Source organism: Perissodus microlepis, chromosome 4 (genome assembly GCF_051167445.1).
Source record: "Perissodus microlepis isolate ML-2025 ecotype Zambia chromosome 4, ASM5116744v1, whole genome shotgun sequence".
NCBI lineage: Eukaryota > Metazoa > Chordata > Actinopteri > Cichliformes > Cichlidae > Perissodus > Perissodus microlepis.
The window spans coordinates 29,939,228-29,963,615 of NC_140464.1; the positions used below are offsets into that span (position 1 = coordinate 29,939,228).

The window sequence follows — 24,388 nt, forward strand, 5'->3', positions numbered from 1 at the left end:
ATACCAGTCAGCAGCAGGACCCAGAGTTGTGCATTACACTAATAATAAATAACCACAGTCAAAGTGCTTATAATAAACCTTACATCACCTTTAAGAACAAGATGTGTCGACCCTGGGCAGTATGGTGAGGCAGTAAGTGACTATTGATCTGAGGTTAAATGCTAAACTGAAATCAGAATTCATGCGGGAATATTCTGCCTTTGCCTCGTAATAGCTTTCGTGCCACTTTGCAGCAAGTCAGGTTATGGTTGGAGGGAAGTAAATGGTTTAGTAAGACACTTGGGTTCCCTTTGCCGATTGAACTAATGACCTTTGGCTCACTATTCAGTCTCACCAGCCATCTGGTCGTCATAAAGCCTTCTGGATTAGAGAGCACGAGCTCGAGACTTAAAGCCAAAGTTACTGTAAATGCACCATACTGCTTGATTTACTGTATAAACCGTTTTGGTCTAGCATGTCCCATTTTTGATTTTTAGCTTTTATGTTCCAAGGATTGGACAACTAGGATGACTGGACAGGAATGTCAGTGAGATTCAGAATTTAAGAAATAAGTTCAGTCTTATGAAAAGTGACACCACATCCAAGCGCGGTGTGTTTGTTGGTAAACTGATGCTTGACAAGGAATTCAGTGAATCAGCAGCACGGGGAATGCATTGGTGCAAGTTGTCCAGAATTTTCTTGTCAGTCACAGAGCAGAGAATTATGCTGAGCTTGTGGATAAAACCCTGAAAGCATATCAGCTAATGAGGGCCAGAACGTCGCTGACGACGCACTTTTTACTTTCTCATCTCGACTTTTTTAAAACTAAATGTAGGCGATTATGAGCATGGGCCAAGAGTTCACCAAGACATAGAAGTGATGGAAAACCGTTATCAGGGAAATTTTAATCCAAACATGATATGTGACTATTGTCAGTTTTACAGTACAGTAGGTTAGGTTTTTGATAGTGTTTGCGTGCGCGTCATTCTGTCTATAAACACAATAGCTCGAAAAGTTTTCAATTAATTCTGATAAAAATTTGGAGGTGCGCAGAGTGGAGTCATGCTAACAGCCGATTAAAATTTGGCTTACATCCACCGTGGACTTCAATATTTATTGATTTACTGGTCAATAACTGACAAAAGGCTTAGACCTTTGACCTCAAGGTCAGCAGATTGATCTGAAGGTCAAAGTGATAATATAGAGAGATATTTAAACTATGTTTCTTCCCACCATCATTTGAATTGACAACATATAGGCATATAGGGAATGATATATGGGGACTTTGGACCTCTGGCCTCATCTTCAAGGTCAAATAAGGTCAAACTTTCAAAACATGTCTTTAAAACCTTATAAAACAAGCTGTTATCCATCACTTACCCTTTGTGCAATCAAACGAAATATCTGTCATGCTACTCTTATCTGATTTTCACTGCATTATAAACAATATATGAATATGAATGTAAACAACATACAGGACTATTACTGTTACAAAATACAATCCTGCTCAGAGAGTGAGCTGCCTTGCACTTCGAGTGCTTCGTGTTTTGAGCTAGTGTGTGTTAGAATCGTCTGACTGTGTTTTGCTTTTCTTACAGCTGATCCTGAATCAGCCCTGACCTGGACATGTAATGTTCATGCTATGGAAGCTATTTGTCAGGGTGATACTGTAACACTTAGTTTGCACGTATCATCAGGCAGCGCGGCAGTGCAGTGGTTAAAAGAGCACGGATCTTGGGGCCTCTCTGTGTGGAGCTGGCGTGTTCTGTCTGTGCCTGCGTGGGTTTCCTCCAGTGCTTTGGTTTTCTCATCTTTGTTAGCTTAATAGTTGCTTCTAAATTAGCCGTAGGTGTGGATGGGGGTGTATTGTGCCTCTGTTTGATGGGATATGCTGCAGTTGGAATGGTTAAGAAATTGGACGGATGATTTGTAGCACCAAACTCAATTTAACCCTTCACACATGATTTTGCGTATGTAATTGAAAATCTAGCTGTTGCTGCCAGTGCTGATTCTTGCTTTCCAGCCTGCGCTGAGTAGGTGCTCTCAAGGACTGATTTGATTGTGTCAGAATCAATAGCTGAATTGATTCCAGTCAATGAAGGGAAGAAAGAAACGCACACCTACTAGTGCAGCTGAACAAGTGAGTGGGCTACAGAAGATGACAGCTCATCTATTATGTGCATCTCCTTCCCAGTGGTCTCCGTCTCCTTCTCAACCTAATCAGCTGTTTGCTTCCTTCATAATTTCCCCCACTCATCTTCTGCTTTGAAGACATTTCCCAACAGTCTGTTATTCGTTCCTCTGCTCCCAACTTTTTTTTAGCACCTACACCCAAGCAGCAGACATCATTAAGGTGGGATCCTCAAAGACTTCCTCTGTCACATTCTGCATAAAATGTCTTCATCTGGGATTTTTTTAGGTTACTGATCAAACAGTTATGCTTTACAACCTTTGGCCCACTTTAAAGAAAACAGATGCAGCACCCAGTTGATCACCTTTCTTCTAGTTACAGGGAGCAACACAAAAGACGCTGCTGTGCAATATCACTGCATCACCTTACAGTAAGTGCACTAGTTGCAATTTGAACCTTAAAGTACTAAAATTATAGATTTACCACATTAAAAATGCAGCTCAATATTTTATTCTATTTTATTTTATTTTTATTTGGATGTCTGAATCTTCCTGAATCAGAAGGTGTTCTGCTATCCTTCACAGAGATGGGTTTTTGCTGGAGGGGTTGTGTTACTCTGCCTTTTACATAAAATAGGTGCTGTGTTGGTCTGAAGTCTTACTTTTCAACTTGTGTTGTTCTGTAGTAGTTCTTGTATCATTTTGACAGTTTACACTGGAAGGATGTTTTTATTTCAGGATGGTAGAGACTGGGAGTCTTAACATCCGATGTGCCAGCTATAAATAACCTCTATGTCCGGTATTTTTTTACTGTGTGGAGTCCTGGTCAAATTTACACCGGGATTGCTCAGCCAGTCATTTTAAGTGCAAGCCATGCAAGTTCTTCTTCTCATTATAAGCGTGTGTTACATGTAGCCAGCTGTCTCGGTGCCTGCATTTTCCCCCTTTGAAACAAACTCTATTTGCGTATAACTCGCCTGTTTGGCCTTATTACACACCTTCACTCAGTCCAACAAATACTCTTGCTGCCTCTGATTCAGACCCAGTGGTCTTTTAAAGTAGGCCAGGTTTCTCTCAGAGCAGATGTTTGGCATTAAAAGGACCTTCTTCAGCTTGTTTGGCACAATGTTACAATTTGATGACTTCTTCAGACAGTTATTGGACTTGCTCCTTTAGCTTGTTTGGCAAAAATGTGTCAGGAGGTAGAGCAGGTTATCTTTTAATTGGAATGTTGGTGGTTTGATCTTTGGCTGCTCCAGTCTGCTGCAGCCCAAATTGCTCCCGATGCAGTCGTTAGAAGTGCTTTGAGTGCTCAAGTATTTTGGAAAAGCGCAATATAAGAACAAGTCAATTTACCATGTATTACTTTTTGTGCAGTTGTACACTGAAGTAACAATGCATGGTCCAAACAAAATCACAAGGCACACCCAAACTTTCCTTATGATACATCATTTGGGAGGCACTGTGATAAACAAAGCCAAACAGGCAACAAACATATTTTGATCTCATCTCTTAGAGGATTGTGCTCTCTGTTGTCACCAGTTCTTATCTCCTTGGTGGCGCTGTCACTTGGTGATCGCTCGCTCTGTGGTAGAGTGTCACTTCCTGTTCCTGCTCAAACACAGTGGTGTTTCTGAGTAGCTTATCTGCTTAGCAATTTAATTAAAAACTTTTAAATACATTCTTTTTTCATAGTATAATCTTCACGTGCTTTATCCGAAGCACACTTTCTGTGTACTCACTACCTAATTTATAGCCAAAGTATTCACTCACTGTCTCTGTACTGTTCCGCTAGCTTAGCTTAGCTCGTAGTCGACACGTTAGCACCATGGCTACTTTATCTGTCCCTCCTGCACTTTCCTGCTCATTGTGTCAGATGTTTAGTTACTCCTCGGCCTACTTTAGCAGTAACAAATGTAGCATATTTGCAGCTCTGGAGGCCAGGATTACTGAATTGGAGACTCGGCTTCGCACCCTTCATTCACCCTTGGCTAGCCAGGCCCCTGTAGCTGGTGCAGCCGAAGATAGCGTAGGCCCCGCTAGCTGTTCCCCAGCAGACCCCAAGCAGCTGGGGAAAGAGGGCGGCTGGGTGATGGTGAGGAGGAAGCATAGTCCTAAACAGAAGCCCCAGGTACACCACCAACCTGTTCATGTGTCTAACTGTTTTTCCTCACTCGGCGACACACCTGCCGGGGGTCAAACTCTGGTAATTGGTGATTCTGTTCTCAGACATGTGAAGCTAGAGACACCGGCAACCATAGTCAATTGTCCTCCAGGGGCCAGAGCAGGCGACATTGAAGGAAATTTAAAACTGCTGGCTAAGGGTAAACGTAAATTCAGTAAAATCATAATTCACGTCGGCAGTAATGACACCCGGTTACGCCAATCGGAGGTCACTAAAATCAATATTGAATCGGTGTGTAACTTTGCCAAAACAATGTGGGACTCTGTAGTTTTCTCTGGTCCCCTCCCCAATCAGACCAGGAGTGACATGTTTAGCCGCATGTTCTCCTTAAATTGCTGGCTGTCTGAGTGGTGTCCCAGAAACGATGTGGGCTTCATAGATAATTGGCAAACCTTCTGGAGGAAACCTGGTCTTGTTAGGAGAGACGGCATCCATCCCACTTTGGATGGAGCAGCTCTCATTTCTAGAAATATGGACAAATTTATTAAACCCCCCAAAATATGACTATCCAGAGTTGGGACCAGGAAGCAGAGTTGCAGTCTTACACGCCTCTCTGCAGCTTCTCTCCTCCTGCTACCCCCCCAAAACCCCATCTCCATAGAGACTGTGTCAGCTCCCAAACAGACAAAAAACAAACTAAAAACCAGCAACAAACAACTTAAACATAAACAATCACAAAGAAAGAACAATACAGTATCCACATCTGAACCAAAGAGTAAAACAGTGAAATGTGGATTATTAAATATTAGGTCTCTCTCCTCCAAGTCTCTGTTAGTACATGACTTAATAATTGATCAACAAATCAATTTACTCTGCCTTACAGAAACCTGGTTGCAGCAGGATGATTATGTTAGTTTAAATGAATCAACACCCCCGAGTCATTCTAACTACCAGAAACCTCGAAGCACAGGCCGAGGGGGCAATTTTTCACACCAGCCTATTAATTAATGAAAGACCAAGACAGACTTTTAATTCATTTGAAAGCCTGATGCTTAACATTGTCCACCCCAGCTGTGAAACTCAGAAACCAGTCTTACTTGTTATCATCTATCGTCCACCTGGGCCTTACACAGAGTTTCTGTCTGATTTCTCAGACTTTTTATCTGATTTAGCTCTGAGCTCAGATAAAATAATTATTGTGGGTGATTTTAACATCCATGTAGATGCTAAAAATGACAGCCTCAACATGGCATTTAGTCTGTTATTAGACTCAATTGGCTTCTCTCAAAATGTAAAAGAACCCACCCACCACTTTAATCACACTCTAGATCTTGTGTTAACATATGACATAGAAACTGAACATTTAACAGTGTTTCCTGAAAACCCTCTCCTGTCTGATCATTTCCTGATAACATTTACATTTACAATAATTGATTACACAGCAGTGGAGAGTAGATTTTATCAAAGTAGATGTCTTTCTGAAAGCGCTGTAACTAAGTTTAAGAATATAATCCACCCACTGTTATCATCTTCAATGCCCTGTACCAACACAGAGCAGAGCAGCTATCTGAACGCTACTCCAACAGAGGTCGATTATCTTGTTAATAATTTTACCTCCTCACTACGTACGACTCTGGATACTGTAGCTCCTGTGAAAACTAAGATCTCAAATCAGAAGTACCTGACTCCGTGGTATAATTCTCAAACACGTACCCTAAAGCAGATGACTCGTAATCTGGAGAGGAAATGGCGTGTCACAAATTTAGAAGATCATCATTTAGCCTGGAGAAATAGTTTGCTGCTTTATAAGAAAGCCCTCTGCAAAGCCAGAACATCTTACTATTCATCACTGATTGAAGAAAATAAGAACAACCCCAGGTTTCTCTTCAGCTCTGTAGCCAGGCTGACAAAAAGTCAGAGCTCTTTTGAGCCAACCATCCCTTTAACGTTAACTAGTAATGACTTCATGAACTTCTTCACAAATAAAATTTTTATCATTAGAGAAAAAATTACAAATAATCATCCCACAGATGTAATATTATCTACAGCTACTCTTAGTACCATTGATGTTCATTTAGACTCTTTTTCTCCAATTGATCTTTCTGAGTTAACTTCAATAATTACTTCCTCCAAACCATCAACGTGTCTTTTAGACCCCATTCCTACAAAACTGCTCAAAGAAGTCCTGCCATTAATTAATTCTTCGATCTTAAATATGATCAACCTATCTCTAATAATCGGCTATGTACCACAGGCCTTCAAGCTGGCTGTAGTTAAACCTTTACTCAAAAAGCCATCTCTAGACCCAGCAGTCTTAGCTAATTATAGGCCAATCTCCAACCTTCCTTTCATATCAAAAATCCTTGAAAGAGTAGTTGTCAAACAGCTAACAGATCATCTGCAGAGGAATGGTTTATTTGAAGAGTTTCAGTCAGGTTTCAGAGCTCATCACAGCACAGAAACAGCTTTAGTGAAGGTTACAAATGATCTTCTTATGGCCTCTGACAGTGGACTCATCTCTGTGCTTGTCCTGCTAGACCTCAGTGCAGCGTTCGATACTGTCGACCATAATATCCTATTAGAGCGATTAGAACATGCTGTAGGTATTACAGGTACTGCACTGCAGTGGTTTGTATCATATCTATCTAACAGACTCCAATTTGTGCATGTAAATGGAGAGTCCTCTTCACACACTGAGGTTAATTATGGAGTTCCACAGGGTTCAGTGCTAGGACCAATTCTGTTTACATTATACATGCTTCCCTTAGGCAGCATCATTAGAAGACATAGCATACATTTTCACTGCTATGCAGATGACACCTAGCTCTATCTGTCCATGAAGCCAGATAACACACACCAATTAGTTAAACTGCAGGTATGTCATAAAGACATAAAGACCTGGATGGCCGCTAACTTTCTGCTTCTTAATTCAGATAAAACTGAGGTTATTGTACTCGGCCCTGAAAATCTTAGAAATATGGTATCTAACCAGATTCATACTCTGGATGGCATTACCTTGGCCTCCAGTAACACTGTGAGGAACCTTGGAGTCATTTTTGACCAGGACATGTCCTTCAACGCACATATTAAACAAATATGTAAGACTGCTTTCTTCCATTAGTGCAACATCTCTAAAGATGAAAACTAGTTCATGTATTTATTACTTCCAGGCTGGACGACTGTAATTCATAATTATCAGGATGTCCTAAAAACTCCCTGAAAAGCCTTCAGTTAATCCAAAATGCTGTAGCAAGAGTCCTGACAGGGACTAGAAAGAGAGAGCAGATTTCACATGTTTTAGCTTCCCTTCATTGGCTTCCTGTTAAATCCAGAATTCAAAATCCTGCTCCTCACATACAAGGTCTTAAATAATCAGGCCCCATCTTATCTTAATGACCTTGTAGTACCATATCACCCTATTAGAGCACTTCGCTCTCGCACTGCAGGCCTACTTGTTGTTCCTAGAGTATTTAAAAGTAGAATGGGAGGCAGAGCCTTCAGTTTTCAGGCCCCTCTTCTGTGGAACCAGCTTCCAGTTTGGATTCGGGAGACAGAAACTATCTCTACTTTTAAGATTAGGCTTCAAACTTTCCTTTTTGCTAAAGCATATAGTTAGGGCTGGACAGGTGACCCTGAATGCTCCCTTAGTTATGCTGCAATAGACGTAGGCTGCCGGGGATTCCCATGATGCATTGAGTTTTTCCTTTCCAGTCACCTTTCTCACTCACTATGTGTTAGTAGACCTCTCTGCATCGAATCATATCTGTTATTAACCTCTGTCTCTCTTCCACAGCATGTCTTTTATCCTGTCTTCCTTCTCTCACCCCAACCAATCACAGCAGATGGCCCCGCCCCTCCCTGAGCCTGGTTCTGCCGAAGGTTTCTTCCTGTTAAAAGGGAGTTTTTCCTTCCCACTGTCGCCAAAGTGCTTGCTCATAGGGGGTCATATGATTGTTGGGTTTTTCTCTATATCTATGAAGCGCCTTGAGGCGACTTTTGTTGTGATTTGGCGCTATATGAATAAAATTGAATTGAATTGAATTGAATTATCACATTCTTAAATTATAATCTTGACATTTTGTGCCAAACAGCAAATGAGGACATCCATCTGGGATGCCATCCATATCCAGATGATCCCGCTGCCAAGGAACTCGCCTTTCAGAGTCTGTAGCGTTAATCTGGGATGGGAACTGCATTTCTGATTGGTAGAACTATGACTGATTTTGCACAGCTTGGTTATTCCTGGGTCTTTCACCATTTTACATCTTGTCAAGTCTTGCAATAAGATTATTCATCCCTGGCCATTCCTCTTGTGGAGCCATGTCATGGAGATTGAGTTAAATGAGCAAATTATGTTGATGGAAGTGGCAATCAATAGGAATGAAAGATACCTTTTCAAAATTAAACTCTCCTTCTGAATGTAATGGCATCGAAAGTAAATTGAGAAACACGGTAAACCTTTCTACAATTGATAAGAAAGCAGCATTTTAATGAGGCCACATTTTTCCCAACCGGATTGCTATAATGATCTGTTTTTATTAATTATCACAATTGAATTTCTATATCTACTCATGATGATAGAATTTCATGCTAATTCAAACAGAAACTCATATTAATGTGGTTTCAGTGAGATTTAGGCCAGACAGTAATGCTTGTTGGGGAACAGCTCGCCTATAACAGTTATGTTTACAGCAGCTTACAGTCTCATTTACAGCACTTACCAAAACACTGCCAGAGATTTAAAACATTTTATGTTACATCATCATATTTACAGTCATAGTAAAACGAAGCTACACCTTAATTAAAGTCTAAGATTTTATGTCTCAGGACATAATAATAATCGGGTCATTAGGAGGTTTTAATATTAGGTAAATACAAGCTCAGATGAAGCCTGTAATATGATATATTACACTATGTCATTATTTATTTAACAGTGTGTGGAAAAACTAAGTAAACCTTTACTGTTCTATAGGAATTAGGTTCTGGTTCTGCTATAGATCTCTTCCTGTTTTCCTTCCCACTGTTGCCAAGTGTTTGTTCAAAGGGGGTCATCTGGTTATTGGGGTTTTCTCTGTATTATTATTACTATCTTAAGTACCTCGAGGCAACTGTTGTTGTGATTTGGCGCAATATAAATAAAAATTAAATTCAACTGAATTTTTGGCCATAATGTACAGTAGCATGAATTCAAACACCTCATCATAACTGTCAAGCACGGTGGAGGGGTGATGATTTGGGCTTGTTTTGCAGTCACAAGCCTCCAAAGTATTCTAGAGTCAAATGTGAGCCCATCTGTCTGACATCTAAAGCTTGGCTAAAATTGGGTCATGCAGCTGGACAAGCACAGCAGCAAATGGACAATAGAATTTCTATCAGTGTTTGACTTAGTTTATATTAAATATTAAATTATGAGACTGAGTACTTAGTCATCTGCTGTTTTTCATCTGATGTATCTAAATCATTTTAAGACCAAATTATTTTTATTATGTCCTGATACATATGTAAAGCCGAAGAACTGATAGATGTATTTTCCTTCTAGCATTACTAAATATGCCAAGGTGTTGTCCAGATGTTTCTCACTACTACCTGATATTGCCATTCTTCCTTGCTATTGCCGTACCTTCTAGATCATCAATTTTAAAAACATTAATTTAATATATAGCCCTTGTTTGTTCAAATTAACCTTGAGTGTAATCTATTACACTGTTGACGTAAAGAGGAAAAGATGGTCTTCTGTTTTTTATAAACCTAATTTTTAACATTCATTTCTGTTAGCACTTTTATTTTGGTCCATGTAGATATTCATTATTGGAATATTTTTCATTTTATCTACATATTAATTAACTAAATTATAAAATTACTTAACGTCAGTCCTTCAGTGTGACAGCCACTTATGTGTATGTCTTCTCTATGCATATTGTGTGTGCATCAAATACTTGTACGTTTGTGTTTAGAGTGGGAGTGTCTAAGTGCGTGTCTTTGTGTGAGTCAGACAGAGTAATGGTTAATCCCTGGATGTGTGAAGGGCCTTCCTCTGTGAGCCCTGAGCTGCAGCTATATTTAGATAGCTGCTTTCTGCTGTTGGGCAGCCAACACAGCAACACACAGATACTCACATTAAAGCACACAGCTGATAAATGGATGCACAACAGTGCAAACAGTGAGAAACACATACATACACTAATAATAATAATAATAATGGATTGCATTTATATAGCGCTTTTCTAGGCACCCAAATCGCTTTACAATTCCACTATTCATTCACTCTCACATTCACACACTGGTGCAGGCAAGCCACAGTTGTAGCCACAGCTGTCCTGGGGCATACACACCTGGAAATGCGCAGGTGGACAAGTATACCCAGGTTGAACTGAAAAAAATAATTGCACTGCAGTAACTGCTGGAATATTTAACTCTTATTATCCATTCTGTGCTCATGCCATTGTTCTGTTATTCCTTGAAATGTGAGTAGCCATTGTAAAGGTTTGTGGCAGACTGAAACCAGTTACCATCATCAGGCATCAAAGGGTAACACTCTCATTTGTCTTATCTTTATATAATAATTTTTAGCACATTCTTTAAACACACTAATGACCCAGACATAAACTGCAACATTACTAAGGGTTCATTACTATCTGTAATTATCAGTATAGTTGTTTACCAAAGTGTGATTAAAAATCAATTTAAAATTTGTGTGTAACAGTTATGGTAAAGTCCACGTAGGATCAATGAGTCCAAACCTGTGATGGAATTTAATGAACTTTAGAAACAATGAGTTGTGAGTGTATCTGTAACTGTGTTGGGTTTGTGATGCACCAGTTTGAGTACTGGTTCAGATGGACCCAGCTCTTTGTACTATAATAAGAGGGATAGGCCCCACACCCAAACAACCCCAAGTTTGGTACACAGTAAGGAAAAGTTTTACAAGGTATAATTTGCTATAATAGTGTATCAAAACTATATCTCTTATAGGTTTTATAAGAGATTTCGTTTTAAATTGCTGAAGGAGAGACGTAAATGCTTGAACGGGCAACAACAAATACCATGTTTGAGTATAAGGCTGTACACAAGTCCACTTTTCACCATAACACCCCAGGTCACAGGTTGATGAACAGTCTAGCAATCATCAGACCTGTAGCTGTATGTCTTGGGCACTTGGGTGAAAAGAGGATCAGTATCATGGTCTCCGTGCCTGCCCGGCCGGCCCCATAAGGCTACATTTGCTGTTTCGGTTCTCTCCCTCTCTGCCTGGGCGGAGCTCACTGTGGGCTCCCGCCCTTGGCCCACACACCTGACAACAATCACCTGTCATCACTGGGAGCACTATTTGAGGCTGGAACACAGATCCTCTCGTCGCTGGATGATTGTACTACTGACGTTAGTGTTCTCACAGCTCCTGTGAACTTGTGCTTCGTGATTTGTGATTAGTTTGTGACTTCCCTTCTCTTCTGCTTCAGACCCCCCCCCCCCCCCCCCCCCCGGACCTGCGACCTCCCTGCCGTGTGAACGTGTGTGAGTGTGGGCAAGAAGACGCGAGCGAGTGTGAGAGAGCTACCTTGTGATTCCCTGGAGTTTTGGATTCCCTTCACTGTATATATATTGTGCACTGGAGCCGTAAATAAACTGTTTTTTGGAGACATCTAACCGCTCTGCGCTTGAGTCCCTACAATCAGATCGTGACAATCAGAGCTGTCAGCTGATCAGCACCTGGTTGTGAGTTGGGTCAGGTAACAAGGGAGGATGCTGAACAGACCTGGTGTATCCAAACATGTGGTTAGGGTGAGTTGGGAGCATCTGGACAAGGCCCTGGTCTGCAAGAGTTTCATATTCCACCACCAGCAGAGCTTCAAAGTAGCTTAAGGGTGGCTGGAAACATTGAGTCCAAGTGGACTGTGTTCCAAACCAAGGTGCTGTGGCTGCAAGGTGGTTGGTGCCTGTTGTAGTGCTAATACCTGAAACAGATGGTGGATGCCAGAGATGAAGAGAACTATAAAGCTAAAGGAGCCCTATCAAACTTGGCTGGCTTGTGGGACTCTTGTAGGACAGGCCAAGTGAAAGGCAGCCCTAGCACTAGCTAAAGCAGGACTGTGAGCAGGACTTCTGGTTGGCCTTGAGGCAATTCTGGAATATCGTCAGGCAACTCAGAAAGGGGATGAAGCTTTGATGATCTCCTCAATTCCACTAACACATCTTGTGTAGTGGAAGCTGAGTCTAGGGAGAAATGCTTAGACTCACCCATCACTGTGGGTGAGGTCACTGAAATGGTCAAAAACCTCTATGCTGATGGGTCTCTGGGGAGGGAAGGGATTCACTGTTCCCTCACCAGGAAACAGTGCTCTGGATGTTGTAGGGCTGTCTTCAATGACACACCTCTGCAGCACTGTGTGGAATTCAGGAACATTGCCTCTGCACTGGCAGACCGGGTGATTTGGTCCCCATTTTCAAGAATGTTCCAGTTTCAGAGAAATCACACTCCTCGGTCTCTCCAGGAAGCTCTATGCCAGTATAGTCTGTCCACTAGTGGAATCTTGGATCCAGGAAGAGCAACGCAGTTTCCGTCCTAGTTGTGGGACCCTGGACTAATCCTCTCAAGGTTATGAGAAAGTGCATGGGAGTTTAGTTTACCCAACTACTCTTTATGTGTTTTGTGGACTTGGAAAAGGCAACTGACCGTGTCCCTCGGAGTATCCTATGGGAGACATGGTGACTGGCAATAAAGTCCCTGTAACACCGTATTGAGATTGGTTTGCATTGCTCGTAGTAAAGTGAGAGCTACACTCCATAGGACTGCCATTTGTCACCAATTCTGTTTATAACTTTTATGGGTACAATTTCTTGGCACAGTCAAGCAGGAGAACGTTTCTGCTTCGGTGGCCTCAGGTTCATGTTCTTCGTACATGTGGACATGTAGTTCTTCTTGCTTCACCAGCTAGTGACCTCCAGCATGCACTAGGGCAATTTAGCAGACGTGTTTTCGAGTCTAAGGTTGTTATCCTCAACCAGAAAAATGTTGAGCCTCACTCTGGGTCAGGAATGAGTTACGGCTCCAAATGAAGAAGTTTAAGGATGTCAGGGTCTTGTTCATTAGTGAAGGGAGAGAGGAGCAAGAGATGGATTGATGAGTCATCAGCGTTGATGTGGGCACTGTATCGGTCTGCTGTGGTAAAGGCAAAGCAAAGCTGATGATTTACTTGTCAATATATGTTCCTTCACTTTCACTTAAACAGAGATTGCCGATACAAGTGGCAGAAGTTTCCAGAAACTTCCTGCTTTTAAATTCAGATAAAATTGAGGTTATTGTACCCAGCTCTTATAACCTTAAAAGCACGGTGTCTAATGGCACATACTTGCACAACACAATTTTTGTGGCACTTCAACCGGTCGTTTTTGCACCACAGCTGGGTTGAAGACATGAGTGTGTCAGTTTTTAACACCATTTTAATGACAGAGGGTGATGCTAGAAAACCTGAGAGTTTGTGGAAAAAACATTTTTTGACTTCCTTTGAACTCCTATATCAGAGTTTATGTGGCAATATTGTGTTAGGAGAACTGCAACGACTTCCTGCACCATAATGATGGGTATGTGGGACAAGTTTTATTATTACATTTTTAACATGTTAGACTATAACCAGTGTATTGTATTGCTGACAAACCTACGTAAAACCTGAAGCATCTTTTATAAATCGATTACACCAAATGGGAGCAACCTTAAGACTGAGTTCAAGTATAAGAGAACATTTTTATGAATGTATGCAGGAGTGTGGAAGTGAGGACATCTGTCTCTGCCTCTGTCTCTATTTACTTCCAACAGAGATGATTTTTCAGCATGTTAGTGAGAGCAAAAAAGATTAATCAGCACTCTGCAGAGGATGAGTAATTGGTTACTGACTCAAAATAGCCCCTAACCTAAACATGGCAGCTACACATGATAGCCATGTAGTCCAATAGTCCTTTGCTGCTAAGATGTATTTTTATTTTACATAACAGTTAAGTTTTATAGCTTTTTAAAACTTTATAACTCTAACCGCATACTATGCATAAAGAATATCTAATAATGTTGTGTTTCAAGTTTCTATTGAACTTGCATCTTAAAGTGTCCCCAGACACACCTGTAACAATTTAAATCTGACAGCTGATGAACAATTAAAGCACTGACTGCTACAGCCTTCTTGATTTAATACCATCTTTAAAGAATTACTTACTTATTTAAATAGGAAAGTGAGCTGGCTCTCATATGCAGCTTATTCATTTCCTAATGTGGTCAGAGATGGCCCATAGCAAATATTGAATTTGTGTGTGTTTGATTAAGATGTCAGGCAAGAACTAATCGAGGGCTTTGTTGATTTGATTTTGTATGATTGAGCTTAGTGTATTGTATATATTATGAATTCCAAAACACAAGGTTTAAAATGCTTGAAGGGCTGATGGAATTAACTGTGGGGCTTCACTGATATTTCTTTCACTTGGATGGAAAGAAATATCCATCTGATTCCCTTACAGGGAAGCAAATGTAACAAATTTGTTTGACTTTTTTTTTTCTGAAGTACTGTTTACTGAACCGACAGGTTTATAGGGATACGCTTAAATGATTAAGACTGAAGATTAAAGATCATAACTAGGGCTAGGTTCTTGTAATGGAAGAACACAGCGTGTATTCCCTCTGGATGCTTCGACATCTCCCACATTACAAAGACATATTAGACTAGCTGGTAATTCTAAATTGGCCATAAGAGAGAATGGAAGCCTTGCAATAGACTAGCTACCTGTTTTGCACCCTGCCTCTTGCCATCTTATATCTGGGATAGACAGTATATATCGTATTATTTGATCATAGAGAACAGACATACATAAATACACTAACTTCTCTAATTAATCAATCTGGATTAAACTTACTATGTAAATTGCTTAGGGTACCAGAATTATCAACATCTGTTCAGCTTTTGGAAATTATTTTTAGATGATCTTAAAAGAGGAACAACATATAATGGTAAAGGAAAAAATAAAACTGTAATAACAAGTCAATTTAAAGTCCACAGATTGGATTTTCCTTAAAAATAAGCTAACTAGAAGATGTGGATGAAAGATATGACCAATGGGGTTAGAACCCTTGGACACAAAATATGATAATGTCTCAGACACATGTGCTATTTGATAAGTACAGAAAAACCCTAAGTGGGAAAGTGTATAGCTTAGCCAAGTTCAACAGGGAACAGCAGATGCGAAGCTATCTAATGAGTCACTATCTTGGGCACTGCAGATGCAGCTTCATTACCCATTGACTGCCAGAGAAGACTGGATGAATAATTTAATGGGATGCTGGGATTAGAAGAATATTTAGAATGAAAGGGCGATGCAGGGAGTGACTGCACAGTAATTCAGCCACTCCCTGCTTCCACGGCACATTGCCAAAAGAGAAGAACACTTTCTGAATAAAAAAATCAAGGAACCTGGAGGCAGCCAATTGGCTAGTTGTCTCATGGGAGAGACACAGGCAGATTATTAATTCAAACAAGACAATATGGCTTTATTAAAAACGTGGAGAAAAATCTGGGTTATTAAATAATTAGTCACCAAAGAATTTTTGTCACAGTTGTGACGTATGCTGGAGTGAATGCAGAGTTATTAGATGAGGGAAGTGCAGTGAAATCAAAGTCATTTGTGTCACGGCTGGGGCAGCAGTCGTGTTGTAGATGAATGAGGACCCAAAATGCAAGCAAGCGACTGATGAAGAGTGTGACGTTTATTTACAAGTGGCAGTGGCAGAAAACAGACAACGAAGCATGAGAAATACTAACGGAAACCTAAACTGGGAAAAACTAAATAACAAACCTGAGAGCATACGAAAAGGGCTGCGGGGCAGAGAGACACAGAGACGGGAACGAAGCACCATGGAACGCAGTGAAACGCAGAGATACACAGATGAACTCAGACGAGCCGACAACGAACACAGACCGACACCCACTAAATATACACACACAAAGTAATCGGGTAATCACACACACAGGAGGGGAGAACAGCTGATGACTGGAGGACACAAGCTGAACACAATGACAACAGACACAGACCTTCAGAATAGAACAGGAAATCCAGAACACGAGCCTTCAAAGTAAAGCAGGAAACACAGACTGATTTACAACACAACACGGGGACATGAACAGAGCACCGGGGACAGACACAGGTAGGGCTGATAAAACACTAAACGTCAGGTTCAACCCTAAACTAATACAAAATCAGAATAAACACAAGGCACAAAAATGAACTTCAAGGAAACACAAAACGCTGGGTCAAAACGACCCAGGACCATGACAATTTGACACTGAATACTTTGGATTACTTAATATATTATCAGGCTTTTTACAACTACATGAATGTACTATTGCTATGTGATTTATTACTATTACTGAAGGTTACCCGCCATACCAACACCAACTAGATTTTTAAATCTTAATATAAAATGAGTAACAGTAGGTGGACATTAGGAAAGGCTGCACTTTTTGCAGTGATCTCGTATAGAAAACTATTCCACGCGTATATAAAACAGGTCTGCGGCTCCGAACCGTAGTAAAGGACCTCTGACTAATACGTCGGGTTCATGTCGGGCTCGTAGCCGAAAAATAGCTTTACTTTGTTGCCTGGGTCAACTTTGCTAGCGAGAGACAGAGAGAGGCGTTGAAAGGCTGCTCCAACGGAGCTTATTGTTTCAGAGGAAAACACAAATACAGTGTACAGTCGAGTCTTAATAGCTTACTTACAACTGGGCTCGTCAGGCACTCTGTTTGGCTGCAGTGGTTGTTATTATATTTACATGCTTCCTGCTTCCGTTTCTGCTTGGTGACAGATCGTACTTTTCGACTGTCCTTTTTCTCCCTTCCTCGCACTCACAGACACATAACGGGTATGGCAGTCCATTCTCCCTACAGCACGGACTACACTGCCCATGAGGCTACATTCTTTAGGGCTATGCCTGTAACTCTCTGCCCATTGCCTTCATATTAAATCATTTTTTGAATAATAATTAAAAAAATATTTCTCCACGTCATTATGCGGGCCACAAGTAGAGGTGACATGGGCTGCGAGACTGAGGCCCTGGCATTAGAACCTCTTAATACCTGTTTGTTTGGGTTTCCACCAGGGTGGAATTACCACACATAGAGAAGGTATAGCCTAACATAAGAAACGGGAAAGGATCACCGTGTAATCTATTTATTTTAACAAAGTAACTGTATTCTGAATATCACCCTTTTTAATGGTAACTGTAACAGAATACAGTTACTCATATTTTGTATTTTAAATACGTAACACCGGTACATGTATTCCGATACTCCCCAACACTGTAAGTAGCTGAGGTTGAAGTATCACAAAAGAGTACTGTGTTAAAGTGTAAAGAAGGGAAGAAACGGGGAGGACAATCATTCTGTCAGCAGAACTGCTCACTATCTCTTCTTTTTCACCTGAAAATGTTATGTTCTTGAACTGTGCCAGCAAACCTGCTCATATCAGAAGTCTTCACACTTGATTCTAAGCAGTTGGGGGGATATGAGGGACCTGAGCCAGATCTATGCAATTGAAATTAATATTAATATGAAATTGGAGGTTTTTTTTGTCCCCAATTATTCAATATGACACAGTCTCAGTGAGTAAAAATAGGATTCTTGAATTAATTTATCTTTCTCCCATACTAGCGTCTTTGAAGAGACAGTTTAGGTCTTCCTGGCATTTAATATCTATATATATGGTTTCAGGTCGAAATATTGGAAGGTCTCTAGTCTTGTACTAGTACAAACAAGAGATTAGCTTGTTATTCGCTTATGTTATGTTATTGCGAATATGTTATGTTATTCGTTGATAAGCTTGATTCTAACTGATGGGTCGATTGCACCAACCATACCTACCAACTTAGCCTTGGCTATGGCTGGTAGTGTTCATGTGTTCATCTTTGGCTGTTGCCTTGAGGCAAGTCATTGTGTTCTGCCAATTCTTGGTTTGAGCTTTCAATGGTCAAAGGAAAATGAAAGGCAATTTAACAGACCGCTACGGTCAGCACCAAAACATTATTTTTCAAGCAGTATACCTGAATAACAATCAACAAGAAGCAGTCATGTAGAAAATACTATATCTTTTTATTTGATTTGGGATCCTTCGCTCATAGAATTATGTGAGAAAAACTGGAAAGAACGCCAGAGTACATCAGCTGCAAAGGCTAGTACCCCCACGCTAAGCATGCCTACCGCAGACACGAGCAAAACAGATAAATATGAAGTCATGCCAGCTCGGACGTTGCCCTGATCCAGCAGATCCCAGGAACAACATCAGAGATCTCTGTCCAGAAGAGTGCAGTCCTAGGAACAGCTAAGATACTGTGCAGGACCCTCAAACTCCCAGGCCTCTGGTAGAGAACCCAAGCTTGAAGGCTAGACCGCCTTCAGAGGCGAGAGGGGAATTGTACTATAAAAAAATTATATATAAGTAAAATATACCTGTTATATACTTGACGAGTGACGAATCATGCTTCTCTGTCTGACAATTTGATGGACAAGTCTGGATTTGGTAGTTGCCAGGAGAACGGTTCTTGTTTGATTGAACTGTTCCAAGTGTAAAGTTTGGTTGGGGGGGAGGGGGGGGGGGATTATGGTGTGGGTGGTTACGGTTGTTTTTCAGGAGTTGGGTTTGTCCCTTAGTTCCAGTCAAAGGAACTCTTAATGCTTCAGCATACCGAGACATTTTGGACAATTACATGCTCCCAGCTTTGTGGACCACTTTCGGGACTTCGCACAAAGCAAGGTCCATACAGACATGGATTAGTAGAACTTGACTGACCTGCACAGAAATGTGACTTCAACCTGATAGAACATCTTTGGGATAAATTAGCTTGGAGACTTTGAGTCAAAGATTCCCATGAACACACTCCTGAACCTTGTGGTAAACCTTCCCATAAGAGTTGAGTCGCCATAGCTGTTTCTGATCTTTTAATGATGATAAATCAATCAGATGCAAGGTCCAAAATTCAGCATACTTACTGAGACCAAAGTCAGTCTGTCCGTCTCTGTCTCACAGTGAGAGTTAGAGACTGACAACACAATGAAGCCTTTGTAAGGCTTTTGATAGATAGATAGATAGATAGATAGATAGATAGATAGATAGATAGATAGATAGATAGATAGAGCTGGTATGAAATCAAATGATCTTGTGTATCCTGTGTGCTCTCGCAAGGTTGCTTCCTTTAAAGTTATTCACATGTTTTCTGTGCAGGTTGTATCCCTTTGCTGTTCCTACTGTGTTAAAAGAGCTGTCATAGGAGGGTCAGAGCACTGAGGCAAACACAGGTTTACTGATGACACAGAGCAAAATTGAAGACAAATGATGCTTGTTAAAGACCTGTTAATCTGTTTTCTTGTGGCTTTGGTACCCTTCCTGTAATATATGTTGTCTGTTTGAGCATGCTGGCTAATGCTAACTGATGCTGACAATGCTAGCAGCCGTAACAGAACAAAGCAATTGCTTTGGAGCAATTCTAATCAAATTTTCAGATGTTACATTTTCCAAAATTTTGCCTCGTGATTGACTTGCTTATTGACAAAATTGGATGTGAAGTTGTTGTCATTTCACACACTGCAGTGAAAGTTTTCATTACCAGTATGATTACATTAATGCCATGTCACAATCCATCCATTATAAATGAATATTCACAAATCAGGGGAAAATGGCTGACTTCTTTCTCTGTCCATCATCTCTCACCACAGTATTGCAGCTGGCACTTTGTCTCCAGTGTGTGGAAGACATATTGTCCTGTGACATGCATAACATTTTGTGCATGAGCCCACCAGACTTGGGGTTTATTTATTGGGAAAAAGTTCCAAGGAACATTACAAACATTTGTAATTTAGTCTAAGCAAACCCCAACTCTGGCTTGTATGCACTTCTAACCCCTCACCACCCCAGGTAATCTGTATATGTACATGCATGAGTCATTCCATACATGTGAATGCAGTTTGAGTGCACCTGTCTGCAGCCACCACAGCTTCGCACCTTAGCTCCAGCAGCTTGCTGCTCTGAGTCCCCCTCCTTCTCAAATGCTGTCTTCTGTCCTTCCTCTCTGCTTGCCTCCACTGGCGCCCACAAGGTCGTAATATTTTTCAAGGTATGTATGGGTGTATAACTCTCAAAGAGAGCTGCCATCTTCTTTTATGTGGGATATATCTGCTATTTTCTGCTCACTCTCTGACCGAAGAGTCGGTTCTATAGCTTGCTTGCGTCACTGCTGTCAGCCTCCCGCTGCTGCCTGGATATCTGGCTCGAACCTCAAGAGATATGAGGCAACCACCGAGTCTTTGGCAGCAAACTCAAGCTGGTGTCACATGTTGATTGGATGGAAATGCTAGCTCCTGAGCATCCATTAATCAACTCCCCTGTGAAACTGCAAGTCTCCAGAACAAAATGGATGTGTTCCATTAGGAACTTACCATTTTGATTCAGCAGGCAGATAGTTTGCAGAAATATATAATACTGTGAGGTGGATCCAAGCTTTACAGCATCTTAGCTAACTTTGCTGACACCAAAAATCCTAAAGTGAACAGTTGGCATTCCTTAACATTTATGAAGAGGTTTTTGGCTTTAGCTATGATTAATGTATCATTTCATCAGAAGATTTTAATGACTATGATCCTAGGCTTAGCATATTGTTGAGCTCAGTGGAGTTACATATGAACAAGTTCTTCTTACTGTTCCAACTCATAGGTGAAGTTGGAGTCTGTCCATCCGTGGAATGACTGGGTAGCTGCCAGTACTACAGGTGATATGGACAGGCCAGGTTGGTTAGAAACTAATGAGTGAGAGGTATGACTCCTACTAAATCAGTTGCTGATTGTGTTGTTCTGTCAGAAGGATGAAAATAAAATATAAACACTGACTTTGGGCCAAAGTACAAAAGCTAGAAGATGTACTTGAAATGCACTGTAGCTGTCAAAAGAGCTAAAAGACAAAGGGTTGTGCTAGAGATGGACATCTAAAGGGGTTCTTTTAAAGGTATTGTGTTTTGTAAAGCTTTATACATTACAATAATTGCTATGCGTTAACCATAATAATAATACATGAACATGGATTATAGCTTGAAAACGCTTTAGACTGGGTGAGTCATCAGATGTCAGTTTTCTGGGTAGGCCTGAATGTTGTAAAACTGAGAACACTTACAAAGGGAAGCAGGGAAGCACCAGGAGTGGCAGTTTTCTTTTTCCTCTCGACATTTTGTCTTAAACACATTTTTCTGCTGCGATGTTCATGATACAGAATGTGAACAGAGAGAATAAGGAACCTGCTATTAGCTGGTCGTAATTTCCTGGATAACTCCTAATGACTTTGGTGATCCCTGCAGACATTCATGTTCTCCAAAGCAAGAAATAAATTTGCGAATGTGCATCCAGGGTCTTCATCAGAGTGATTTAGTGGATTGTGAAAAACAGCCTGCAGTGCAAAATCCAAATGAGGATGGCCTGATATGCCCTGCTTATTATCTGAGTTGTTTTTTCACAGTTGATTCATTTTTACTCATAGATACCCCGGTGAAGTACTGCAGTGACAGCTTAGTACTACCCCTAATGCACCTTAATCATTTGGCCACCAGGTTAAAAATAAAATGGCGAGAATGCATATGCAGACAGACTCTTACACAATGAGGAAATGTGATACATGGACTCTTAATTAACTTTCAGACAATGTTAATGTAATCACAACAGGCTATTGAAAGCAGTTGCGCTCTCTCTCTCTCAATGGAAAGTTTTGGACTGTTGGAACGATTTGTATGTCAGCACATTCAGCCACCATGCAGATTTTGCACTAGGAAACTGGCAGGTTAAAGACTGGATAATGTCCAAATATGTGAGGGAGCTGGATATGTGCATGCTCAATTTCTGAATATAAAGATGATCTTTATCTAGTATTATTTGGGCAAAAGACTTGGAAACCCCTGAAGATATCACACCTAAAGCAAGTGGCCAACACATCCCACATTTACCTCCACTTTATATGTTGAAGTATGCATAAGACAACCCACTCACCTCTTCTAATCATAGTGAATTTTATCACAAATGTTTGACAGACAGCCTTTAAAAATTAATTAGATCAGAGGCATGGCCTTTGGTTATAAATAGTCTGTTTAATATTCACTGTGTATAAGATGTTTTCTAGGTTAGCCTAGATGAGATGCAGCTGGCAAGCTTGTACATAGGGCTGGGTATCGTCACTCATTTCTAGAATTGATTCGATTCAATTCGATTTGAATCTGGGAAATTTTGCCTCAGACAGTCAGAAATAATAATTCAAATCAGTACATTTACATATTTTTGTATCTATAAAAAGGAAGCTGACACTTTCCAGACTTTATCAAAGGTGTGAGCATCACAGCAGATGCCTTTGTGTCAAAGTAGCTGAAGATAAAACACAGAAACATGAAAGTTTTCCTGGCCTGGGATTTTATAAAAATATTCTGCAGTAGATCAAAAACGAAAGAAAACCATTAATGAACATATGAACATTACCTGATGCTGCTGACATGAAGCAGAGCAAAGTTACAGAGGTTTGATTACAGACACAGCTGAGCATTTTGCAATTTTGCATAATTTTAAAAAGTTTAAATTTGTTCAGTATTGAACGGCAGAAATTAGGCTTTGTTTTCGGAAGTAAGTAAAAGAAAAAAAACTGTGTCCGACAGGCTGTAAACAACCGTAGACTTGTGCGTAACAAGCAAGCGAATAATGCAGAAAACAGATTTTTAGACGGGAAACTGTTCTTGAAGTACAGAGAGAGAGAGAGAGAGAGAGAGAGAGAGAGCTGTGCATGAAGTGTGATTTTATCGTGGTGGCAGCAAAACAATCAGAGGGAGTTCATTACGATGTTTATGTAACCCAACCAGTGCAGGGGCCTCCCTACACCCCGGACTCTGCGTTGTGTAAGTTTGTGTTGGATTGGGGTGCACAGTAGAGAGACCAGTCGGACACAGGCGTTCAATTTGTGGCTCGGACCGCGCCGTTTATTCAGATGCTGGGGCAAACACCACTCCAACTCTGCTGCTGGCCCTTTGCAAATCACAGTAAACACTGCGTGATTATCAACATAGTAAAAGCCAACAACAAATATATATAAAAAACGCATTAAGCAAAAATAATCATGTCCTTACAAAAATGTGTATGACACAAAACTAACATAGCAGGACTACCAGCAAACTGTAGCTGAAAAGCTAATGCATCTTGCATTACTTTGCCCAAATTGGGTGCTCTGCTAACAAGCGGGAATGTAGCCCGAAATTGCGGCAGATATTACCAAATGGAACATGCACACCAACTGCTCATACTCTCATCAGACAGTACATAAACCTCTCAATAAACACAATATATGCTTAGCAAACCGCCATTTTACACAGTGGAACACTTATTTTTAAACAAAAAACCAATGCAGTACACCACTGACAGTGCTTACCTTTGCAAATCACAGTAAACACTGAACCAAGATGGCGCCCGCACGAACGAGAAATCTGAACTACGGTGTCCTGCAGAGGACAAATGGTCAAAATTGCTAAAATTTACAAAAAAAAATCAAAAGAAATTACAAACAGTATACTATATCATCAAATATATGCCATGTAAAGTGCGCCTGCATCTGAACAAGTTAGGACATCTGAGTTATTGTAGAAATAAATAATAACTGTAAAAAAATACTCCTTTTACTTCCCCACCAAAGGTTTTCACTCAGCTACGAGTTTCTCCTCGACACGTTCTCACTCCCAAAGCGTAACATTTTACGCTAGGTGACAAATCGTCAGTATATTACACTTCCCGACGCATGCCTATATTACGAGATTGCAAAAATGAGGAAACATGAGAGCCATTTGGAATGAATCTACACATGTATGTTTGCTTTACTCTCTAATGTCATTAAAGTGCTGGTTAAGGTTAGGGATAAGGTTATGGTTAGGGCTGGAATACGGGGCTGGAACGTGTATTAGCGCAGGAGCGTCATTCTATGGATTTCATCCATAACCCGGTGCATAGCATAAGAACCCGGAAGGTCACCTTTTGCGTTCCTCAGGAACGGCTCGGGACTTGACAAATGGTCTCTATATTACGCCTCGGGAGTGAGAATGGTCTTTTCTTCTTGGCTTCACAA

The 24,388-nt window shown here is 40.7% G+C and overlaps 1 protein-coding gene across 2 annotated transcripts in view; it reads left to right on the plus strand.

The window, feature by feature from the left end:
- LOC146389242 (vesicle-fusing ATPase) overlaps positions 1-24,388 on the plus strand; it is a 63,700-nt gene that overhangs the window by 6,529 nt on the left and 32,783 nt on the right. The window contains exon 2 of one of the 2 annotated variants that reach the window (XM_084926968.1): positions 20,355-20,372. The exons of the other annotated variant lie outside the window; for it this stretch is intronic. Coding sequence (XP_084783094.1) covers positions 20,355-20,372 — 18 coding nt within the window. The remainder of the gene's footprint in view (positions 1-20,354; positions 20,373-24,388) is intronic. 2 annotated transcript variants of the gene reach the window in all.